The 25,465-nt window shown below is 39.9% G+C and overlaps 2 protein-coding genes across 15 annotated transcripts in view; one reads left to right on the forward strand and one right to left on the reverse strand.

Moving 5' to 3' along the window:
- fmnl2a (formin-like 2a) overlaps window positions 1-1,726 on the forward strand; it is a 79,540-nt gene extending 77,814 nt beyond the window's left edge. For all 12 annotated transcript variants that reach the window (XM_061791240.1, XM_061791242.1, XM_061791246.1 and 9 more), the window contains one exon: window positions 1-1,726. This exon is cut by the window's left edge and continues 673 nt beyond it. The gene's annotated coding sequence lies outside the window, so the exon portion shown is untranslated.
- A 558-nt stretch (window positions 1,727-2,284) lies between these two features.
- prpf40a (PRP40 pre-mRNA processing factor 40 homolog A) lies at window positions 2,285-25,257 on the reverse strand. 3 transcript variants are annotated; one of them, XM_061791256.1, is made up of 27 exons: window positions 25,126-25,257; window positions 23,124-23,204; window positions 22,851-22,994; window positions 20,214-20,294; window positions 19,710-19,728; window positions 19,616-19,632; window positions 19,493-19,531; window positions 17,937-18,047; window positions 17,626-17,746; window positions 17,386-17,410; window positions 17,054-17,272; window positions 16,847-16,955; window positions 13,408-13,472; window positions 13,154-13,318; window positions 12,469-12,577; window positions 12,242-12,392; window positions 7,971-8,104; window positions 7,726-7,840; window positions 7,352-7,443; window positions 7,153-7,269; window positions 6,872-7,009; window positions 5,400-5,495; window positions 5,235-5,321; window positions 5,057-5,147; window positions 4,928-4,989; window positions 3,716-3,862; window positions 2,285-2,745 (listed from the first exon to the last, which is right to left on the reverse strand). In XM_061791256.1, exons 1-27 carry the CDS (start codon window positions 25,126-25,128, stop codon window positions 2,656-2,658), a joined length of 2,628 nt encoding a protein of 875 aa, XP_061647240.1. In that variant the 5' UTR covers window positions 25,129-25,257; the 3' UTR covers window positions 2,285-2,655. The 3 variants fall into 3 exon arrangements, with proteins under 3 accessions (XP_061647240.1, XP_061647242.1, XP_061647241.1); XM_061791258.1 differs by lacking the exon at window positions 3,716-3,862; XM_061791257.1 differs by lacking the exon at window positions 23,124-23,204 and having other exon boundaries at window positions 25,126-25,217.
- Between the last annotated feature and the right edge of the window lie 208 nt (window positions 25,258-25,465).

A 25,465-nucleotide genomic window follows, 5' to 3' on the forward strand; every position in this document is an offset into this window, starting at 1 on the left:
ATGACTTGGAACAGAAGTGGGGCAACTCCATTTTTGTCAGTTCCGTGCAGAAATTGAATGTTGAAAAGGTGAATGCTGGTCTCAATATGGTCAGTTCAAGTCACTGAGAACTAGGGTAGGCTAAATCAAATTTTTGTTGGTTTTAAGTTATGACTGGCTCTAAATCCTTGTGGTATGTAGCAAAACGGCGTGTCAAGCAAAGAAGGCAATATGATGACAATTTAGTAGGATTTTATCCCCCAAAAAATCTATTAAAAAAAAAAAATGCAATATATGCAATACAAAAGTGACGCGTTAATAAGCATGTGGGGTTTGGGGAGTCCTTTAAAATCATTTTCGTTTTCAAGACTTATTTTTAACCACTTGGAAATAAGGACAAAAAACAAATAAAAATTTCTCATCTTGTAAAATTATGAATTTGTAAATGTAGTTTTTATTTCTGTAAAGTTTTTTTTTTCTTTCCAAATTCTTGACTTTTTGTAAAATGTAAAATTTTATCTTTTTTTTTTGTAAAATTGTTTTGTACAATAAATAATTTTTTTCTTGTAAAATTACTTTTTCTTTTGAAACTATACCTTTATTCCTTATAAAATTATGACCTCATACAATTAAGACTTATCTCTTGTGAAATGAGATTTTGTATTTTGTATGATTTCTTGTAAAAAATCTTAGTATTACAAATTCTTGTTCAGTTCCAACGCTTCCTTGTTTTCCTCCCAAAATTCTGACTCGTTTCTTAAAAAAAAAAAAAAATTCTGATAAAATGACTCCCCCTCCCCACCAATAAAATCCAACCTTGCACAACATACATAAAATATCATTTGATTTTCTATTTCCCCCAAAGCAGTCAGAAAGTAAAGTGTACCATCTGGATTTGTCTTTTTTTTTTAAGAGGTATACGAACTTAAAATATTTTGTGGAAAATGTGACTGTTTTTTATTTTTAGAGAATGTATTTTTGAGTACAACTGTCACGTGCTTTTCGTACAAATTCGTACTAAAGTGGCATGTTGTAGTTGGATCAAGATTGAACTTGCCTGCCAAGTGTAAGACCCGATGATGTCATAACTGGATGATTTTTATTTTGTAAACATACACATCATTCCTACTACTGCATCTATCAAATTTATATTTAACCACTAAAGATTACTTTTCATGGTTACATCTCAAGTGTTATAAAAAGCAGCGTAAAAGGCTTCCTAACTGTACAGGTTTTTTTTTTTTTTGCTACAAACTTAGGCGGTGAAGTCACGCAACTAGACGATTATTAATATTGTACATAATGTTCAAACCATTGCCTTGTGCTCTACAACTTGAATGTTATTTTTTAACTTATAGTTTCATTGTGTATGTGTGATGTGTATATTTAACGAAGCCAAATGCAGCCAGGAGCAAAGTTTCTTCAGAAAAGTCGACTTGGCACATCCAAGTATTTTTTGACATTGAATAATACGGACGGACGGTGACAGCTTGTTCACAATGACAGACTTGATTTATGATCACAACTTTGTGATGGCAAGCATCGGTCGCTTGCTCTCTGGTTCTGTTCTCCTTCCTTCCTCCCTTCATTACCTCCACTTTCAACAAACTGGAATAATACTGGCATGTTCTATGTTGGTTAACTTTTACCAGAAATGTATTTCAGCTATTTTTGTGCTCACTGCAAATTTAACGTTTTTTTTTTTTAGGAGACGTTACATTTCCAATAAATATGATCAAATAAACGATTTACATTGTAATTGAATTTTGTGTATTGCTCCCATAAATGCAATCATATATTCAGTAGGAAGATACTTCAAATAATTTGTAATTTCTTGAGATGGTGAATTTGGGTATTTATATTTAAATGGAAAATTTTAACTATTTTGTCAGTATGTAGTGTATATTTCAATAGTTCAATTCAAAATGTGTAGTTTCATTAAATGCATTGAAAAAAACAATTATTTCTTGGTGAATTTAGTTTTTTAAAAAATTCAATATTTCGCTATTTTGTAAGTAGCTAAACAGGTAGATGTAAATTGTTTTGTAAAGTTTCAGATTGCTGAAGCTTTCATTAGCTTTAAGGTATCCAAATAATTTTAAAATCGTGAAAGATTTCCCTCTATTTTACAAGTACATAACAGGTACTTTCCAATACATTCGAATGGGAGAAAAGTTCACTTATTTCAGTAGTCAGTGATTCATCACGTGAAAATACTTTTCACTGTTTCTTGAGGTGCTGATTTTTTGGGTACTATATGTAGTAAATCTTAATATAACATGGAATAAAACTCAATAACACTACATCCACTGAGAAGTCTTTTATTACATGAAGTTACAATCCGAACTGAACAAATCGTGTATAATTAAAAGCTTGCGCGCTGCAGTCACATTGAATCAAGTGAGTTTCCTTTGAAAGTTCCGTTGGAAGCATTTTTTTGCATTCGTGGTGAGAGTCTGATACGCTGTCAATTGAACGTTGGTGATGGAAAAGTTATACATCAACAATTAGTAAAACAAAGCTAAGAAAAACAAAATGTTGCCACAACCCCAAGTGGACAAGATGAACAAAGCGCCTGATAAAAAATTAGTTCAGTGTTGAAGATCCTCGTGGAGACCTGAAAGGGGGCGCTGTCGACTTTGTAGGGAATGCATGCTTGTGGGACGAGACAGGTGATCAAGGTGCATCCAGCTGCTCCAGTAAAGTTCTTCTTCTTTTCTCCAGTTCACCTTCGCTCAGTTCACTTCCTGACGTGTCCCAGCCACCCTGAAGGCAACACACGTACACAAAAAAAGTTTTTTTTAAACGGAACATTTCTATTGAGTAAAATGTTCCATTTGCATATGTGGTACAATTTCCATTTTGTATTACTAGTCAATGTATTCTTCCACTACTTTATTTATTAGAAATTTGTATTATTTTCTTCTCTAACATTTAAGTATTTGTTTTATTTATTATTATTGAATATTTCTTTTTTTTTTTTTTTTTACAATTACTATAAATTTAACTCACTACAACTCATTTCATTTTCTATTGCACATTTTTTATCACTTTTCAATCACTAGATATTTTATTCATTGTATATTCAACTTGAATTATTCTATTTTGTTACTTTATTGCTTGTAAAATACAGTACAATGCTGCCCTATGGGGGGCACAAGCCAGTGCAAACAGTAGGCTGGTCCCAAGCCCGGATAAATGCAGAGGGTTGCGTCAGGAGGGGCATCCGGCTTAAAACGTCGCCAAACAGGGGCAAAGGGGATGAACGTTCATCTAAAGAATTCCATAACGGATCGGCCGTGGCCCGCGTTAACAACGTCCGACCCCGGCTGGCGTGCTGGTGCCCATTTTTAAGAGCAAGGGTGATGTGCAGAGCTGTGGGAACTATAGAGGAATGAAGTTGATGAGCCACACAATGACGTGATGGGAAAGAGTAGTGGCGGCTCGACTCAGGACACAAGGGAGTATTTGCGAGCAACGGTATGGTTTCATGCCTAGAAAGAGTACCACAGATGCATTATTTGCCATTTTATATTTTTTACATTGATTTTCTTATGATGACTTTTTGATTTATTTACTGTCTTTCTTTAATATAGTACAAATAATTATTACTACTGAATTCTTTTTTACTTTTATGACACATTTAAATTTTAGTCCTATTAGTGACTCTTTTTTGTGTGGTTATTTGCTGTTTTACTGTACATGTTTCAGGGTTGGAGTGGTGAAAAAGGCAAACCTCCTCTTTGTTGACTTTGCGTTTGGGGGACTTGTGTTTGGCGTCCGAGTGAGACTTGGCTCGGGCCTTGTCGCCGTCTTTGTCGTTGTCTTTGTCCCTCTTGGCGTCTTTTCCCTTCTTGTCGGCGACATCCGAGTCGGGCGAGCCCTAACGGCAACACGGGCACATCGTTCGTCACGACACCTTGTAGAGAATACACTCGGTGCTACCTTGACTTACCAATTTTTGCCAAAATTTGAGTTCCTAGCGAGTGTCAGATATGACTCCATTTGAGGGAAAAAATAAATAAAACGAAGGTACTGTAACACCCATGGCATGCGGGCAAAGAGAGCCGCAGTCGTCGATGCACTTTCAGCAGTATACTGAACGCAAGGAGCTGCTGTAGGCCACAACTCCCACTGAAACTCACACGCAGACTAAACGACTTCAGCTTCAGATGTCGCTGACCCTGCGACACATTAAGTGACACAACCAACACACCAATACTACAGGACAACTATTACACTTTACAAAACCAGTTTGGTTACATTCTCTTCTGTTTTTTGAATGGATACAACGCTGTATTTTAAAACAAATTCTCAATTTTTTTTTACCTGTATTTAGCAATTTTTATCTTATTACCTTTTCTCTCTAAACGTAGGTAAGAAAATTAGTATATTATTTTCATATACCTTAAAAAAGGTCATTTCATCACTTTGACTTGAAAACAAAAACTCGCACAAATACAGAATATTTATTAATAATTCATTCATAAATATTTTGTACAAAGTGTTCAACTGAGGATGTATGAAGCCATTTTAGCGGAATGAGGAGATGATTTAGGGAAAAACATTTTTTAAAAATGTCAAAATGCATTAAAACCACAACTATCAGGAAATATATTGTATGTTCATAACTTTTCTTATCCAACCCTTGAATATGAACGGCATTTCATTTATTTCAGTGGGCAAAATGAATTTGCAATACAAGTACGGTAAACTGAGTTAAGTGTTTGGTCATGAAGCAAATGATGACTTTTTGATTTATTTACTGTTATTTATTGTCTTTCTTTAATATAGTGCACATCATTATTACTACTGAACTATTTTTTTACCTTTATTACACATTTAAATTTTAGTCCTATTACTGACTCTTTTTTGGGTGGTTATTCGCTGTTTTACTGTACATGTACAAACTCCTAAGTCATGATGACGCGCGCGCGTGTTAACTTACAGACTTGTGTCGTCTCTTCTTGCCCTTCTTCTTGTGCTTCTTGGACTTTTTGTAGCTTCTCTCTGGGGTCAGAGGTGAACAACGAAGGTGAGGATCTGCGGATTCTTTACCCCCCCACCCGTCACTCACCTGACTCGGCACTGGAGGAGCGCTCCGACGGGGTTTTGGATGCAGAGCGCTTCTTCTTCTTGTGGTATTCCTCTTCTTCAGACTCGGAGCCCTGAGGAGGCAACAAATAATAATAATTGAAAAAATGTTCACGTGGGAACTGGCGGAGGAATCCCCAGTTTTTTTTTGTTCCGCTGACCGATCGGGAGCGAGACCGCTTCCTGTGGTGCTTCTTGGACTTCTTGGAGTGCTTCTTGGTCTTGGAGTGGTGATGCTGGCACTCGTGCTGTCAAACAACGACACAAGCGTTCGTTAAAATCGAGACGGGGAGCCGAAGTCCGCTCTCGCTGCCAATGGAGCTCACCTCCAAGATGTGCATGAAGTCTTTGAAGATCCGCTTCCTTTCCGACTCCAGCGTGATGTCTTCAAAGGCCGCTTCCTTTAGGAACCGTTCCCTCACCTGGAAACGGCAACATTCCGTTCGTTAGGAGAAACCGCGAGGCCAGGGATTCTCAAAATGTGGTACAGCGGCGCCCACAAGTGGTATGCGAAACAATTACTGAATGAAAGGTTCCAACTGTGCATAACACTGGCTTAAATTTGTTTTATTTATTTTTTTAAATTCAGTACAGTAATTTTTTTTAAGTACAGTTCAGTTGTATTTAACTGGAGTACAATAGCAAAATGGCATACTTCCGTTTTAGTGAGTCTACTCATAACAGACATGCCTACCAAATTTTATTTTGCTAAAGGGATAGGCTCCAGCACGGAAGATGAATGAATGAATAAAGGGAACTGGCTAGGGGGAAGATTATTATTATTTTTTTTTATTCTTGAAAGTGCTATTTGTGCCATCTGCAGGATTTTGAGCATTTTTTGGAGAGAAAAAAAAACCGATAAGGCAATTCTTTCTGTCCAAGAATAATAACAAAAAGAACTTTTGGACCACATTTTCCACAGATTTCAGATGGCTGACGGAGGATTTTGGAGACATAAAATGAGTCACTGAGAAATAGAGCAGGATAACTCCAATTGTGTCATCTTGTTGGCAACAGATTTTAAGTTTTATGGCTGTAATAAAATGTTGCTAATTTATAGCTGGGATAGGCTCCAGCAGCCCTTGACCCAAGTGAGGAGAAGCGGTAAAGAAAATGGATGGATGGATGATTTATGAGGCAATGATGTTCTTTTGGATACTTGTTTTTACAAAAACTGTGGTTTTCCTCCAATTTTTGTTTATTCCAAATATACATCAAATCTATTAGTGTTTCAGAAAAGAGGATAGACAAAATTTACATGTACAGTGGACCCCTGCATAGTCACTTATTCCAAGGTTTTTTTTTCTTTATAGCCATTATTACTGGAGGTTCTTCCTCCATGGCAATCATAATGAACGTCAATTATTTGCAGATTTTAGCTATTTGTGGTCTGGCCTGGTCCCTATTCCCCACGGAAGTAAGGGTCCACTATACTAACATGAACACATGAACTTAAGCACTACTTACTTCCTGGGTCTTCAACTAATCTCCGAACCTCACGTTCTGTGATGTTTTTACAGGAGGTGAAGCCTGGTTTCATGGGTGCGGCCACTTTTAGAAATTGCGAGTTGACCCAGTGTTACGCTGATGAATCAGGAAAAGTGCTGAGTACAATAACGGACTGCCCCCTAAACGTCAAAATCCTAACTTAAGCTTGATTTCAACCAGTATTTATCAGTTTCACTATTCACTTCTGTACTTTACTTAAAAAAACAAAATGGAGTTAGCCCACTGTCGTTCTCAGGGGCTCAAATGGTCCCCGATGGGACGAATGTGCGCGGTCTCCGATGTAACTTACGGCCTCCCACGCGTCCTCTGGCTCCAGGGACGGCGTGGCCTGCTTCAGCATGGTCTTAAAGGCCGCCTCTTTTCTCTTCATCTTCCTCGCCTCCTCTTTCTCACGCTCACGCTCCCTCGCTTCAGCTTTCTCCAGCAGCTGAGCAAAGAAGTTGAAAAGAGGCTTAAATAAAGTAGACCTTTCTCCACAAAGGGCTGCCTCTGCTCAAATAGATGCCGTACCCCAATGTATACATCGTAAAGCATCATTCCTTGCGGGGAAAAAAAAAAAAAAGCGCTTACGCTGTTGAAGGCCAACTTGATGTTTCCTGCATCGAGTGTGGTGGCTCTTTTGTCTGAGCTGATGACCGATCCAAAATCATCAAAGCTGGTATTGACTTCAACCAGGAAGCTCTTGTCCTGATGAAACATTTAAAAAATATGAGTCAAACAAATCAACGTTTCACAACAATGCAAGCGTACACTGCAGCCTTGCGGGGACCTTCAGGATGTCTTTGATTATCCTCTTCTCATCGTGGTAACGCGCCTTCAGGTCTTCCACGTAGAATTTGAAAAGGTCCAGAGGAGTGGAGCCTGCAGAATACCACACAAAGATGCAGATGGGTTTCATCTTTGCCCTGTGGCAACCGTGCTGCATCTTCCAGGTCAGATTTGGTACTACGACAGACATCATCGTGTGTGTGGTGCGCTATGTTGATCATATCAAGTACACAGCAATAAGGACAAACATGATCCCCCCCTTGTCATGTGTGAGAGCGCTCCAATTTTAGAAAACAATTGAAATGTTGAAAATGGGTTTTTATGTACCCCGCTTAAGATGTTGTGTTATGGTGCTGCTATCCACGTGGATCTTACCAGGCTGGCCCAGCATGTTGGCAAAACGGATGTCAGAGCTCAAGGTGGGGTACATCTCCATCCAGGCCGACATGGAATGGAGCTGGCCGTGGTCGTGGAGCTCATCTAGAAATTTCTGTGCCAAAACAACAAATTCTTCCAAAATGCACAATCTTACAGTGTACGGTTTTTCCCTCTCAAATTAGAGATCCAAAACATCAATTTCACCCATGTGATCCAAGCACACAAAAGACGTGAGGGCTCACCTGGAAGGACTCTCTGTTCTTGCGCTGTCGCCTCCTCTCCCGCAGGAGCGTCTTCTGCTTGTCCTCCTCTTCCTCCTTCTCCAGAGCACGGATGTGCTCCTCAAAGCAAATGAGCGCGTCCTCTTTGTCCATGTCTGTCAGTGCAAAAACAACAACAACATAAATAAATAAATATAAATTATAATCGACCGACCGAGCCCGTTGCATTTGGGGAACCAACCCTGAAAATGCTTATTGGCATTTTGTCAAAAAAGTCCCCCCACCTCGCCCCCAAAGCAATTATGATGGCTGTCAATTATTCATGGTTTTCGCTATTCGTGGTCGGGCCCAGGCCCCAATCCCCTGCGAATAGCTGGAGTCCACTGTACACTTTTCACACAAGTCTGGCTGGAACCACGTTATAGTGGAGCGTCACCAACTTTGAACTGCAAAATTGGAGGCAAATTCATAAGTATCCGCAAAGAAAATAATACACGGTGACACAGGACCAAACCGGAAACCAAAAATTGATTAGAACGTGACCACATACGCCAGCAGAGAGGAGGGGCCTATAAGTGATAATGTCACTACATTATTGTATATTAGAATTGTGATATAATGCCGAGACATCAAAACTGAAAAAAAATTGAAAAATAAACGGTCAAGATTTTGTCACTCAGAACTATTCATAAGGGCTTTTTGAAAATAGATTTTCATGAGAGAGTTATAAATTAATCTTTGTGTATGTAAGTGCAATTATTGAACTCCTAACCCCACAGTGAAACCTCGATCTAACGGACTAATAGGGGAGGGGTCGTCCGTTAAGTCCGATTGCATGGTAAATTGAAGCAGGTTTTCATGGCCTAAAAACACCTGTACAGTACAAAATTGTTTTGTACTTTTTTTGTTGCCTAAAAACACCCACCCAGTACAGTACAAAATGATTGTCATTAAATATAAAATGCTTTAAAATTTTTGAAAAGTTTCAAGTTCATCTTTCCTTGCTGGTGCATGGGAGGAGTGATTTTGAGTTCCAACTGGACACTATTTTCTGTCCATCAAATCCAAAGTCCGTTAAATTGAGGTTCCACTGTCTCATGAATATATGGTGTCAGTACCGGTTCTGAGAGGGCCACTACAAACTCGGCTTTTGTGAATAGCAAAAATCTGCGAGTAATTGACGTCCTCCAAAAAAAGGTTTATAATTGCCTAAAGATGCCACAAGAAAGCATTCATTTGGTCAAAATTAAGATCCTCAGCTCATTTCAAGAGTTCTTTGATACAAAGATGCCACAAGATGGCAGCAAAGCACTTTTGTCTCAAGGAAGCTTCTCAACTTTAACATACAGTGGGTACGGAAAGTAATCAGACCACTTTAAATTTTCACTCTTTTTATATTGGAGCCATTGCCAAAATCATTTAAGTTCATTTTGTCCACATTAATGTACACACAGCACTCCACATTGACAGAAAAAAAACAGAATTGTTGAAATTCTTGCAAATTTATTAAAGAAGAAAAACTCAAATATCACACAGCCATAAGTATTCAGACCCTTTGCTCACTATTTAGTAGAAGCACCCTTTTGAGCGAATACGGCCATGAGTCTTTTTGGGAATGATGCAACACATTTTTCCACACCTGGATTTGGGGATCGTCTGCCATTCCTTCTTGCAGATCCTCGCCAGTTCTGTCAGGTTGGACGGTGAACGTTGGTGGGCAGCCATTTTCAGGTCTTTCCAGTGATGCTCAATTGGGTTTAAATCTGGATTCAGGCTGGGCCATTCAAGAACACGGAGAAGTTCTGAAGCTACCTCTTCGGTATTTTAGCTGTGTGCTTAGAGTCATTGTCTTGTTTGAAGGTGAAACTTCGGCCCAGTCTGAGGTTCTGAGCACTCTGGAGAAGGTTTTCATCCAGGATATCCCTATACTTGGCCGCATTCATCTTTCCTTCGATTGCAACCAGTCTCCCTGTCCCTGCAGCTGAAAAAGACACCCACAGCATGTTGCTGCCAGCACCATGCTTCACTGGGACTGTATTGGACAGGTGATGAGCAGTGCCTGGTTTTCTCCACACATACCGCTTAAAATTAAGGCCAACAATTTCTATCTTGGTCTCATCAGACGAGAGAATATTATTTCTCACCATCTTGGAGTCCTTCAGGTGTTTTTAGCAAACTCCATGCAGGCGTTCATGTGTTTTGCATTGAGGAGAGGCTTCCGTCGGGCCACTCTGCCATAAAGCCCCGACTGGTAGAGGGCTGCAGTGATAGTTGACTTTCTAGAACTTTTGCCCATCTCCCGACTGCATCTCTGGAGCTCAGCCACAGTGATCTTTGGGTTCTTCTTCACCTCTCTCACCAAGAAGGCTCTTCTCCCCCAATTGCTCAGTTTGGCCGGATGGCCAGCTCTTGGCAGGGTTACAGTCGTCCCAAACGTCTTCCATTTAAGGATTATGGAGGCCACTGTGCTCTTAGGAACTTAAGGGGCAGCAGAATTTTTTTGTAACTGTGGCCAAATCTGTGCCTTACCACAATTCTGTTTTTGAGCTCTTCAGGCAGTTCCTTTGACCATGATTCTCATTTGCTCTGACATGCACTGTGAGCTGTAAGGTCTTATATAGACAGGGCTTTCCTAATCAAGTCCAATCAGTATAATCAAACACAGCTGAACTCCAATGAAGGTGTTGAACCATCTTAAGGATGATCAGAAGAAATGGACAGCACGCGAGTTAAATATATGAGTGTCACAGCAAAGGGTCTGAATACTTATGGCTGTGTAATATTTCAGTTTTTCTTTTTTAATAAATCAGCAAAAATTTCAACAATTAGGTTTTTTTTCTGTCAATATGGGGTGCTGTGTGTTCATTAATGAGGAAAAAATGAATTTCAATTATTTTAACAAATTGCTGCAATATAACAAAGAGTGAAAATTTTAAGGGGGTCTGAAAACTTTCCATACCCACTGTAGGTCCTTGGCACCAAGATACCAGCAAAACACTGCGTTTGTCTAAATGTAGCTCAACTCACTTCAACATAGTTCCTTGTCACTAAGATGCCACAAGATGGCGGCAAAGCACTGCTTTTTGTCTAACTGAAGCTCCTCCACTCCAATAGTTAATTGGCACGAAGATCCCACTAAATGACGCCAAAGCACAACTTTTGTCTAAATCAGGGGTGTCCAACCATTTTCCTCAAAGGGCCGCATACAGAAAAACCGAAGGAGGAAAGCACCGCTTTGACATCTTTAAATTAAACTTAAATTTAACACACTAAAGCGATCCATCATCATAAGTAAATCAATGCAAAGCTATAATTGACTACTGTATATTTATAGAAAACAGCCAGGTAATAAAGCAAAAAGGCAGGGCATGTGGCTCAGTTGGAAGAGTGGGTCGTCCAGTGATCAAATGGTGGCCAGTTCGAATCCCGGCTCCAGTTGTCCACTGTCAAAGAGTCCTTGGGCAAGACACTGAACCCTAAATTGATCCCAGTGGGCCTGGCAGCACCTTGCATGGCAGCAGCTACCCATTGATGTGGATGAACGTGAGGCTCTGTAAAGCACTTTGGGCACCGTATTGATAACGCACTAAGAGAGCACACCATTTATCATGATTTTTCAGGATTTGGGGGTGGCCAGTAGCCCTGTATCCCACTAGTAGAGATCCACCCCTGCACTGAGCAGTAGCAGAATCAAATCTCCAATTTTGGAACCAAAACAGGAGCATTCTATACTAAGCTGACCTTGGCCTTGACCTTTCGCCAAATGATGTATGATTGGTTGAAAACAAGGAAATGGGAGATGAGAAGCACTTCTTCTCTTCTCCTACTTTGCCACCCTTTACAGAAAGTAAGTACTGTAGTACAATGTACACAGACGGCACAGGTGATGTCCATTGTTTATTTTAGTCTATGCCACGGGCTGCAAAAAAATGGACGACGGGCCGCAAATGGCCCCGGGCTGTAGTATGGACACCACAGGTCTAAATAAAGCTCCTCAACTCACTTCAACATAGCTCTTGGGCACCAAGATAGAGTACGATAACAGAAAAGCACTACTTTTATCTAAATGAAGCTCTTCAACTCATTTTAACATAGTTGATTAGCACCACCAAAGTAATACTTCTATTATTATTATTATATTACTAATATTATTGTTATTACAATTGTTATCATTATTATTAATGTGGAATTGAAAATATGCATGGGTTCACTGTTGGGAAATTAATAAATAGCAAACTACAAATAGACAGGTATTCACTGTAAGAAAAAGAAAAAAACTGATGTTTGCATACTCTGCAGCTCCTCATCCTCAGCAAATGTGGGATTGTCGAGCAGGTACTGCTGCGCTTCGGACCAGGTGGTGCGGTACGTGACGTTGGCCATGTTGTCCAGAATGTTTTTCAAGGCTTCCCAATTCCTCTTTCTCAGCTGCTTGGCTTGTTCCTGAAGGAGGAAAAAAAGGCACTTGGACATGTGATGACACAGATGTGTTCAGCGCTCCTGCTGAAGGAGGCCTCACCTTCTCCTTTTTAGCCAGGTAGAACAAGACATCTTCATAGATCTCCTGTCTGTCTCTCTCCGGAACACAGCTCCAGACCTCCTGGTCGTTGAACATCTGCTCTGCTTTCCTGCAAATACAAATATAAACACACACACATACAAAGTAATTGAGGAGACTTTTGTGGAATATTTACACAACAATTCAGAGGCATAGGTCAACACTTATTGCTGTTTGAGGCTCAAATAGTGGCCTCCTATCATAAACTTTACTCCAATAAACACCTGGTACTCTGCAGTAGAGTAAATAAACACCTGCAGCCAATATTTGAGGAATTGCGGAAATGAAATGTCTTTAAAGACACATCTTTTCCATCATGATCGGGACACCTGTAGCTAGCTGCCCCAGATGACTACTCTCCTCTCCACATCAGCCTCTGAAGCGGGCTGCTAGTCAAGCTCAAATGAGTGAGTTCTGTCTGTCCAACTGGCTTTCGCCCAAATGTCAATGCGAAGATGCTGCTTTATCACATCAACATTAGTGAGATGGGCAATGATGCCAGTTCAAAAGGAAGCGTGCCAGGACTTAATGACGTGCACAAGCCATGACCTCATACTGACGCTGTCTGTATAATCACGTTGATTATTCAGGTAATCCCAAATCAATATAGCCAGACAGAAAAAAAGGTTTTAACATCAGAACACACTTGTATCTGGTGGTGGATGTCATCTTGTCATGGTTCTCCAGGAACCTCTGGAAGGTTTCTTTGGACTCCTTATATTTAATTCTTGCCTCCTCTTTCTCTTCCTTCTCCGTTTGGACCTTGTAAGCGTTAAATGCCTGCTTCTTCTCGCTCAGCTTGGGGAGAGCACTTGAGAGACGAAAACGACAATTTAAGGTCAGAATGGGTTACACCTGCCGCAGCCAAGAGGATGAAACCTTCACAGGAGAATGTGTTACCTATAGCGGGGGTCATTGATAATCAATTTCATAGCCTGTTCCCATGAAGAGTTGGAGGACACGCCCTGAAACGCATAGAAGAGAAATTGTCACACTAAATATTGGGACCTGACCAATATGAATAATTTTGAGGCCCATTATGACATTTGGCAGAATACATTCAGAGGGCAGATTTAAAAAAATATATAATGAATTAAATAACTTATTTTTGGGGTCCCTTAATGCTTACAATAAAGGTATGAATTAAAGGCATAACATTTGATTGTTTTACAATACATTAATTGAAGACTCTAAATTGCCTGTACGTGTGAATGTGAGTGCGAACGGTTGTTTGTTTATATGTGCCCTGCGATTGGCTGGCGACCAGTTCAGGGTGTACCCCACCTCTCGCCCGAAGATAGCTGGGATAGGCTCCAGCACGCCCGCGAAGCTAGTGAGGATAAGCGGTTCTGAAAATGGATGGACAATACGTTACCCTTTAGTATTTGTTTCACTTTACAAAAGAGAGAAATTTCAGTACAAAAACATGCAAAAGATTTAGGCCATAAATATATACAGTATACAAGCAACATGCACAATACCTTTTAGTTTATTTTTTAATTTCCCATTTCTTTTTAATTACTTTCCCATTTCTTCTACTGCATTGTTCTCTTTGCTGTAAAAGTGATGACTTCAAAACAAGAACCAAACCACCTTTCTCAGATGTCAAATGATGTTACTTTTATATATGACGTACAGTGAGTCAAATTGAAACTGGAACCAATCTTTTTCTTATTTGTTTTTAAAACATTTCCTGAAAACAAAGTTTCCTGTCAAGAAATGTGTCCACAGTCATGCAAACACTGACTTACCGAAAATCTATTTTTGTTGTTTGTTTGAATGTCATTATCTTTGTCTTAAGTTGTAATGTGTTTATGTGTAAAAAAAAAAAAAAATAACAAAAACATCTGTAAAAAAATAAAACAAAATAAAAATCAGGCGATTTGAAAAGGGATAATTTGGGCCCATGAAATCTTTCTATATCTGTTCACGCTAACATTAATAAGGACTAGATTTTACACCGATCTGATCGGCCTGATCGGTATCGGACGATAATTAGCATTTTATGCTGACCGGCTTTAATAATTCATAATTCGCCGAGCCGGTCAATGACGTCATTGATTGGAAAGACATTTACTCTGCATTGCCATCGTGTACAGTATATTTGAATCCAAAAGCTGGTTTATTTTAAAACTTGTCGTGTGTCTTATGATGTAGTACTGTAAATATCTGACCACCAATAAAGTTATTTAAAAAAAACACGTCAGTGGTGTGGGACAGACAACACGTAAGGCCCGGCCGGATCAGACAAGAAAAAATTTGCTCTCTTTCACGATTGCATTATGTTAGACTACTGCAATAAACTCTGGTATTCCGATAGCGCCGCATCCCGTTTTTTACAATCATTGGGCTGTATCTTGTCAACTCAAATGCGATCAGATACATTCGTTACCATGGCGACAAGAATGGATCGCGACGACTGTATTATAAGAACAAAATGGGGGAAAACGTGTGTTGTGGTCACCGGTGATCAAGAGAGGGCGTTCTTTTAAGGTATGTTCACTTACTTTTAATACGATACGGCTCGCGAGCAAGCAACAAAACGTTATGTAGCCTATAAAGCTAGTGCTAGCACTAACGGTTGTAAGAGAACATGCCAGCGTTCTGTTGAAACATGCTCTAAAGTTTCGGTGTGGGTGAAGTAATTTAATTACAGTAAGTTAGCACCCATTATTTCTTTCATGTTGTAATGTTGGTTTGACCTGACTGATAAGAATACATGACCTGACTAGAGCAGTGATTTCCAACCTTTATGGAGCCAAGGAACATATTTTACAATTGAAAAATCTCACGGCTCACCAACAAACAAAAATGCCACAAAATGTGGAGACATTAATTACTGTATGTATTTCCTGCCATCTAATAGAAGACCATTCATTTGTTCTGTCTGTCACTATACCTCACTGGCATAAATAGATGAACAAAGATATATTATTTATTGTAAATATATTTTTTTGAGTAATTAAGTAAACAAATATATACAGTAAATGAACAGGTCATTTAAATAGACACATTGCTCCATCTTGTGATCGGATCGGTGATCGTTTTTTTTAAACTCGCTAATCGGCCCCAAAAATCCTTATCGTGTAAAGCCTAATGAGGACAAGCACTACAGTAAATGGATGAATGAAAATCAAAATGAATGTGATGTTTATTTTCCTGATGTTTTTAATGAAGTAAGTTGTTAGGAACTCAAGTTGTGACCTAGATGGCGGAAAGGCTCCCTCGGAGATGCGCAGACATTTTCATAATGACTAATAGATGCGGGGTTCAGAGTTGTGGCACGGCTGTCATTCAGAGAAGTGTCACTGAGGATTTATTTCCGCCGCTTGCCTCTCCCAGGGAGGACCTCCAGCATCCATCATCCACATGCTGCTATCTCATCACTTGCCACAGTTATTCGAACTCACTGAAGCACGTTGCTAACTCTTGCCGCTTTAATCCCAGCGAGGTATTGTGTGTGTGTTTGGTCTGAATAAAAGCTAAATCATGAAGACAGAGCCAATAAGATCTTTGAGAAAATTGTGAAAAAAATCCCATTGGAGACCATCAGAATTAAAAAGAGTGGAATTACACAAGATGTGTTGATTAACACATCAGGAAACCTCAGTGGCTGTCCTATAGGACCATCAGCATTTGTGTTACATCAGTGACAACGTGAGAATGTGCAGCACAAAATATAGTCTACCAAAGCTGACTTTTTACTAGGGAATTTGTCTTTTGGAGTCTTGATTATTATGCGTTTTCTTATCTTCAGACCAATTACAAGTATTTACGTTTGAGTACTTGCTGATACCAAGTATAGACACTTGAAAATGCCATTATGTCTTGCAATTGTCATGAAAATGTATTTATTTTAATCAAATATTGTATTATATGACATAAGTCACTCAAATGTAACTTTTTAGAGTAACAACTTGTCATTATTGACATTTTAACAACTAAATGTGTTTTTCTAAGTCTTGCAACACATTTCACTTAAATGTAGCTTGTAACGTGAGGTATTTTAGTTATGTGGTGTCTCAGTCTGAACACTAGGGGCACTATGTAAAAGGAGTACAGAGATAGGTGATGAAGAATCTGGTGGGAGGTATATATGTCAGGTTGGTAAAGTGGTATTGGTGTAATAGTATAAGAGCATTTTTCTAAGTACACGTACAATGGATCCCCACTATTCGTGGGGGGCGAGTGACCGGGCCGGACCATGAATAGTCAAAATCTGGGTATAATTGACTGCCAGTATAATTGCAGTGAAATATACTACAACTTTTTTTTGCATCCCTAATGTACATACAGTGCTGCTCGTGGCCTCCTGCGTGACGGCCAAGTCCACGCTTACCTTCTCCTTCAGGAGCTCCTTGAAGGCCTGCTTGGCCTCCTCCTTCGTGTTCCATTTGAAAACTTTCTTCTGAATTTCTGGACGTGGTTCTTCCTTCTTGACTTCAACACTGAAACCAAGGGAGGGGGGCAAACAAATGAATAAAAAAAAAATAACGTATCAGATTAGCTCTGACTTTTCTGAATTAAGCCGATGAGTGAGTTCTACCTGGCCAGGGCCTCTGCAGGGACGCTGCTCTCCGACAAAACCACAGGTGCATCTACGGTCTTGACCTCAGCTGTCTGTTGCAGGGCCGCCTGGAATGTTTGAACCTCAGGGACCGCTTCAACCGGCTCTGCCTCGGCAACGGGGGCCACGGACACTTGCGTGCTTTCTATTTGTAGCACGGGCTCGGCGGCGATGCTCGGAGCTACTACTTCTGTTGTTCTACAATCATATCACAATATCAATTACGACTAACCAATACTACTCAAATACAATCCTGTTGACTATTCAAGAACCCAGTGCACGCCAACTGAATGTAAACAGGAAGTGCTTACCCATTCTCCTCAGCTTTGATCATGGCTGCAATGGGACAAAAAGAGAAGGCTGTTAGGGTCTTTTGTTTTCATTTCAAAGCACCGCCGAGATAAGAGAGAAGCACAAGGTTAATACACCGCGGGAGACACCCATGTTTCCCTTGTGCATACATAAAGGCCAAGGCCTTCTTTTACAACATGCCAATTTAATGCCATAATGTAATTATTGAAGGCTCATCTGTGAGGCAACAGTCCCTTTACCTTCCAGATCCTCCAGCTCTTTGGGCTTCGTCCATCTGGATTCCTTTGTCTGAGAGTTGTAGTAGTACGGCTTCCCTGTGTCTGACTTGTACTCTTTCCAAGGACATTTAGACAGCAATTGCTGAGGGACAAAGTGTGTGTGTGTGTTTATTTTGATCACTTTGGACACAAGAAAAACGTTAGAAAGAAAAACTTGTTTCATCATGGAAACACAATTAACTGCATTGTTGTGTGCGTGTAAAAAAAAAGAAAATGGACTAGATATTTACCAACACAAACTACAGTGTTAATGAATAAAAACGATTGCTTACTTCTGCGGGAGACTTGAGATCCTCTGGTTTTTCCCAGGTGGACTGCTTGGTCTCCGTGTTGTAGTAATAGGTTTTTCCATCCAGTGATTTGTGTTCAGTCCACAGGGATTTCTAAGACAAATAAAACGGAAACACGCTTTTCACAAGACAAGTGAATCAATAACACAGCAGCAGCACAATGGTTTGAAATCTCCAAAAGTCGCAGGAAATGTTGCCAACTAACATGCCAAGTTGTATGAGTATGGGTGGGGGTTAATATTATTTTCTTATTTTTATCTGACTTCATGGACAAAAAGTATTGGCTGAGTTATAAAACATTTACTGTGCAAGTGCTGGATGGGACTGAGTCAGGTAAATACAATTACACCGGAATCTCCAAAGCCAAACGCAAGCAGTTTTGTCACGATCGTTAACTTCCAAGTTGTTCAAATTCCAACACAAATTTCATTCATTGGAAATAATTGCAAGTGAATTTGTTGCGTCATACTGTGACCATCTTAAAACATATTACCTCAACAAACAAGTTTCAAAGTAACATTCTAACACCCTTAACTGTCCCAACTATGTCACTTTTGGGGCATTTGACTTTGGAGGTTCAACTGTATTGTGGTCTTTCTGAACTTTATCTATCACACCAGGCGAGTGACATAAATGGGTCAATATTGCTATCAGAATCACTCCGTCATCATGAAAATGTAGCAGAATAATGAAACTATGAACTCATAAGTGGTCAAACATTTGCACACATACATAAGTCTCTTAAAGTGCTTCATTTATACCAATTTTTTGGGATTTTGGCATGTCCCACACTCTGCTTTTCTAACTACAATGTATATAATAAGTGGTTAAATGATAGTAAATGAAATCTTTTAAAATGTTTTTAATGTCCAAAAACAAAAGTTTGTTAATAGTCATTTTGATCATGTATATTCTAGTTTCATAATCATATCGAACATTTTGCATGTGTCCCCGAAATTGCTGTCCACCCTGTAATTATGCCGTAACTGGCCCTTTACAAAAATAGATTTTTATTTTCAGTGACATGACAACCAGCATTTTGTCTTTCATCAATAGAAGCTAAAAGAGTCGATCGTTGTAGAATAAATAGTTACACTTATGGTTTGTAATAATCATCATACTGTATGTGTTGTTGTAGTAGATCTTAACAGAAGCTTAACATGCTCAGCCTGTCATAGTGAAATATCAATTGATATACAAACCTTTCAGAAATTTGAAATACATTTGCTAATCAGTGCAGTCAGTACAGCTTGCTAACTGAATCATGATGCCGAGTGTAGGTCCACCACATGCTTATTAAATGTTAACATTAGCCAAAAATGTCCACCCAGTCAGAAATCTCAAATATTTTACTATTTGTCGCTGGCATCGGGCCGAAACAACCCATCTTCAAATTTGGTCAACGTCATAGTTTTTCACAAATCGATACTATCGGTCAATCCCCATGTGGCTATTTTATTGTTTATAAATTTTTTGCCAATATCAAGAGCTGAAAATGGCTTGCTCTGTTTTGACAATGCAATCCTTGGTTGACAAACCTTTGGCTGCTCGTCCTGTGGAGATCCATTTGTCGTACTCTGTAAAAAGAAGCAAAAACATGCAATTCAGCAGCTATCGGGATGACACCAGGTAAAATATTTGGATACAACCAAGTAACTTACAGTGGTTCCAGGTGCAGCTTTTGAAATGAAAACACAAAGTTAAATAGACGTCTGATAAAATATGCAAGCCCATTGGTTAAGTTGGGGCACTTACCTGGGGTGTCAACACCAGGCTGTTGAGGAGACAAGGAATAATGAATTATTTTCCAAACCAAAGTCAACATCAGCAGTTCTATCTCCAAGGGATGAATGATGAACCCGTCGGACGGGTTAATAATCGTTCGATAAACACAATGGTTGACAAAGCTTGGGTCATTAGTGCACAACATCCCAATGCAATTGTGTTGAGATTAAGTGGGTTCTATTTAGGATCTGTTACACGGCTTGACTAACAATGCGAAGTCACAGTAACACCAGAATTATAACGCCATTCATTCAATTAATAGTGATCACAGCTGAACAAAAGTAGCAAAAAAAAGCCAGGTGTTCATTGTCATTCCCATCAAGAATGTGTTTAATTGTCTTCAGCAGCAATTGGTATCCAACAAAAGTGTTACTTGGATGTTCCAAAGCGATGTTTCGTGGCTTGTGTTGTCTTTTTGAAACGGGAGTGTGAGGCAGCGTGCTGATGATGAAAGGCGGAGGAGGGAAGAGTTACCGGCCCGGTCGGCTGTATGGTCGCAGCTGGCAGGCGAGGAGGCAGCATCATCCCCATCATGGGTGGCATCATACCTTGCATCTATTAAAAGAAACATGAAATATATAATCATGAAATATATATTTGGCATTTCCATAGTCTTGAGACAGGGTGCGAGCATCGGGCTTAAAATCTTCTTGTTGCCACATGGAGGAGGGGAGAGAAGGTGAGAGCGAGTGTGCAGCGCTGAGTTAATGGTGTGATGACACTGCCTGCAATCTCTGAAAGACTGGCCACGCACAACAACTTTTTCAAACTTTTCATCACATGTCTGGATCACATATGCGAGCACAAGGTGACAAACTCCACACCGGAAATATCATAATCTTCCATCCCCAAAAAAAACTGAAATGCTGTGACAAACATACAGTGGCTATAAAAAGTCTACACACCCCTGTTCAAATGCCAGGTTTTTGTAATATAAGAAAATGAAACCAAAAATAAATAATTGTGTAACTTCTTCCACCACTAATGCAACCTAACCTGCAAACTCAGTTGGGAAAGAAAACCTAAAATCTTGTTCAGAGAGAAAATAGTAATAAACAACAAATAAAATGGTTACAAAAATGTGCACACTCTCTTATAACTAGCAATGTGGCTCAGTTACCCAATCACATAGAAACTCCTGTTAAATGGGAGTCAGTACACATCTGCCACCATTGAAGTGCCTCTGATTAACCTAAAATGAAGTTCAGATGTTCAAGTAGGCTTTTCCGGACATCTTTTTTGTTTTTTAGCAGGAGCCTGAAGGTTTTATGCCAACACTGACTGGCATTTGGCACTGTTAATAATTCCCTCCACTTCAACTAAGGCCCAAGTTCCCTTACAGCTGAAGGAAAAACAGCCCCAAAGTGTCATGCTGGCACCACCGTGTCTCACTGTAGGTATGGTGTTCTTTTTTGTGATGAGCAGCCAAACGTACATTCTGGAATTATGGCTAAAAAGTTCAACATTGGTTTTCTCGGAAATAACACATACAGTATTTTCACGACCATAAGGCGCACTTAAAAGTCTTAAATTTTCTCCAAAATGGACTGGGCGCCTTATGTGTGCACCGAGTTCCAAAATCTATAAATGTTGTTGTGTGATGAGCGCTCCGCTTGACTGACTGGGAGCATTTCCTGCCGACGCACTTCTTATATAGAGGAAATGCGGATGTGACTGAGTACAGCATGCGGACGTAAAGGGGGAAGGGTGCACGTGAAGGAGGACGCTAAAGGCATGCCCCCAGTAGGTATATAGCGCTGGGGTGTCGATTGTACAAAACAACATCGGTTTGGCTAAGGACCCCCGAAAATGGCACCTACGAAGAGACACGCTTACGAAGCACAGTTTAAACTGCAAGCTATCAGTTACGGGGAGGAACATGGGAATCGAGCAGCCGCGAGAGCATTCAAGATCAACAAATCCATGGTTCGCAAGTGGAGGAAGCAGCAAAACGAGCTTCGCCAAGTCAAGAAGACGAAGTTGAGTTTCCGCGGAAACAAGGCGAGGTGGCCCGAGTTGGAAGACCAACTCGAGCAATGGATTAATGAGCAAAGAACAGCCGGGAGAAGCGTCTCTACAGTCACCTTTCGACTGAGGGCAATAACGCTTGCAGAAGAAATGAAAATCAAACAACAAGGAGGTCCGTCTTGGTGCTTTTGTTTTATGAAACGACGCCATCTATCCATCTGGGCAAGGACTACCATGGCGAGCAACTTCCGGCGGATTACAAGGAAAAGCTGGCCATCTTCCGCTCCTTCTGCAGTAAAAAGATTGCCGACAAATACATCCAGGCAAACCACATCACCAACATGGACGTGGTGCCGCTCACTTTCGACATCCCGGTGACCACATCACCAACATGGACGTGGTGCCGCTCACTTTCGACATCTCGGTGAACCACACTGGAGAGAAGAAGCGGACCACCACGTTAACGTTACGCACAACGAGAAGTCGGCTTTTACTGTTGTGTTTGGTTGCCATGGTAATGGACAGAAACGGCCACCTATGGTGATTTTTAAGAGGAAGACGCTGCCTCAAGAAAAGTTTCCAGCCGAAGTCATCGTTAAGGCCAATCAAAAGGGATGGATGGACGAGGAGAAAATGAGAGAGTGGCTGAGTGAGGTGTACGCAAAGAGAACGGATGCTTTTTTTTTTTCACGCGTCACTGTCCCTGTTGATCTGTGACTGTGATCTTTCACAGCCGCTGTGAAAAACCAAGTACAACTAAGACTGGGAGGCAACGCCGGGTCGAGTTACGCCACCATATGTGAATGGATTGTGGATGCTTGGGCTAAGGTATCTGCTTTGACTGTTGTCCGAGCTTTCGCGGAAGCCGGCATCATTGCTGAACAGCCCCCCGGCAACGAGACTGACTCTGACAATGACGAGAGGGAACCCGGCGTGTTTGTTGGAGAACTTGCCCAGCTGTTCATTTCGGATACAGGAGAGGAGGACTTTGATGGATTTGTAGATGAGGATTGATCAAAACATAACGTGAGTACATTGTTAAATACTTGCTCCCGCTGGATCGGTGTGTGTTTACCCCTGCATTTGGTGGGGCAGAAGAACGAGGTAGCACAAACTTTAGAATGAAATTAAATATAGACTGACCTGTCCCATAGGAGGCGCTGACATTGATGGCAGTATACCGGGGGGCATAATGCCAGGTGGCATTGCGGTCATGCTGGGCGGTCGTTGCCCAATCGGGGGCATTCCCATGGGAGGGAAATGAGGTGGGATTCCTGGTGGTCCCATCTAGGAAGAACAAAACAAAATGAATACATGTCATAATGATTGCTTTAATTGTTATGACCAGTCTTAATAGAGCCCTTCACAATAAACTAAGGTGGAAGAGCTAGTTGACATGACCGGCATTGGACTTACAAAGGGGGGAGGCATCCCTGAGGGTGGTACACCTGGGTAAGGTGCTGCTTGGTTCGGGCCATTATTAGCCTCCGATGAAGACTGCCGTGAATGGGGAAACACCACACATTAGTGAACTCCAAAGAGCCAGAGGTGGTTAAATTAAAATTAGGATCAAAACTTGATTTGACCCTCTCCAATTACAGTGACCCTGCAAAATGGTTTAGAATTGCCAGTATATGCCAAAATACGGCAGAAAAGCACTACTTTTGTCTAAATTAAGCTCCTCAACTGACGTCAACATCGGGAACAGTGGTTCCTCCACTTATCAGTGACGTGACATACAAGGTTTTTGAGAAATGAGCTGCTGCTCGTTTTATTTTTTTTAGTCCGCTAGCTGAATGCTAATAAATAACTGGAAACGCCATTAACAGGCTAACAAAACTGGCATTGCAGTACTTATAACCCTTTAAACAACATATAATTGAAAACAAATGGGAGCAACTCGTAGACAGAGCATACAACAAAACAGCAACGCTATATATTCTTTCTCCTGTCCGAAAACAACTGACGTTACTGCAGCTTAGTTGTGAGTCTCTTTAGTGTTACACCATCAAATCTAAGTGTAATAAACTTCCCCCTGGTGGGCATGGCATGCACACCATAAGGAGGCCCATTGAATTTAATCATAAACTCATGATGCATAAATTGTTTAATTCCTTGTATTTTATTTATTACTGTATTTTATGAAGTAAAATACTGTAAAGTGATAATTTTATACAAAAAAAAAAAATTTTGTTGGTGTTTTTGGAGGGTGGGACAGATCAATGGCATTTCTGTTCATTTCAATGGGGAATGATGTGTTTTGAGTCACAAAACAAATTAAACTCGCAAGGATGGCTGCGACTCACGATTATTATAATAATCGATTAATCTGTAAAAAATAATAATAAATATTTTTATTAATCGACAAACCAGATTAAAAAAACGTTTCAAAATCTCAATCCCTTTATTAAAAAACAGGACATTATTTCAAATTGATTATGATTCAGTGAGTGGTTCGGTCCATAACATCCATCAGAAAATCAGCCAAAATATTTTTTTTTACAAAACATTTCTACGGATGACCCGATCCAACTTTTTCACTTCCAATCCGATACCGATATTGCAGCCTTGAATTTTGGCCGATTGCGATATCGGTCCGATATGATATCAGCAATAATCATACATACTTTACTTATTTTGTGGTATGGAATGTTAGAAAAGATTTGATTAAGTGATATTACTCAAACAGAGAACAATAATCAGCAACAGCAGGTATGAGGAAAAACCCATTTATTATTAACCAATGGGTTGCATAAAATAACTTTAAAAATAAGAATGTACGACAATTGAATAAAATAAAAAAGGAAATCCTGAAAAATAACTTCAACAAAACCAGTAACAAAAAACATATTTAAATTACAACATAAACACAACCATATTCTACGTTGGAATCAATTTTTAAAAAAACATGAAAAATTATCTCAATAAATAAATAAAAATTACACTTTTAAAGTGGAAAATAACAACTTACGTTCGATTCAGTTAGCAGTTAATTCATTTGGCGCGATACAAAATTGCATGTGATGAATGATTCTGAGGTGGTCTAAACTCTGGTAAGCTTGTACACTTAAACATGAAAACTGTGGCTTTTTAGAACGATCCACACCGATTATTACACTATCAATTAATTAAAATAATGGTGTGTGTTTAAATGGACACGTAGGGACTTGTACGTAGAACAAGGTAGAACTTTAGGAAACGTTCCAGGAATTAGCCAAGCCTTTCGGCGAGCGTGTGTGCGGCGACTTTAGCATAATGCTAATGCCAGACGCTAACATACGTAACATTCATTTTGGCACAATGGCACCAAAAACACACACCCTGACTTAATAAGAAGCTACAACGAGCAGAAACTCGACCCTAATTGCTTTGTAATATGCTGTAATCGTCAAGTTGTTTTGAATGGTCTAAAACTCACCATGTTGAACAGAGGGAGCTCCAAGCTAGACTGGTGGGAGCACCTCGCAACAACGAGAGACGCGATTGGCTCAGCTCCCGTCAACTGCTGAAAGGTCAAAGTTAAATATTTGGTATTGTCATCGTGCGTCAATAATGCGCAAATATGCGCAGTTAATTACTAATCTGCTTACATTTATATAAATACAGTTGTATTAAGCTGTTTTTATGTTGTTGCGTTCTGGTCTGGTTTTGTTGACAGTTTTCACTGGGAAAGCATCTGGACTCTTCTATACAAATATCTTCTTACAGATTAAGTAAGGGAAATTTCTCTTAAAATGACTTTGTACTAAAGTGCGTTC

The sequence above is a fragment of the Phyllopteryx taeniolatus genome, chromosome 12 (genome assembly GCF_024500385.1).
Source record: "Phyllopteryx taeniolatus isolate TA_2022b chromosome 12, UOR_Ptae_1.2, whole genome shotgun sequence".
Taxonomy (NCBI): domain Eukaryota; kingdom Metazoa; phylum Chordata; class Actinopteri; order Syngnathiformes; family Syngnathidae; genus Phyllopteryx; species Phyllopteryx taeniolatus.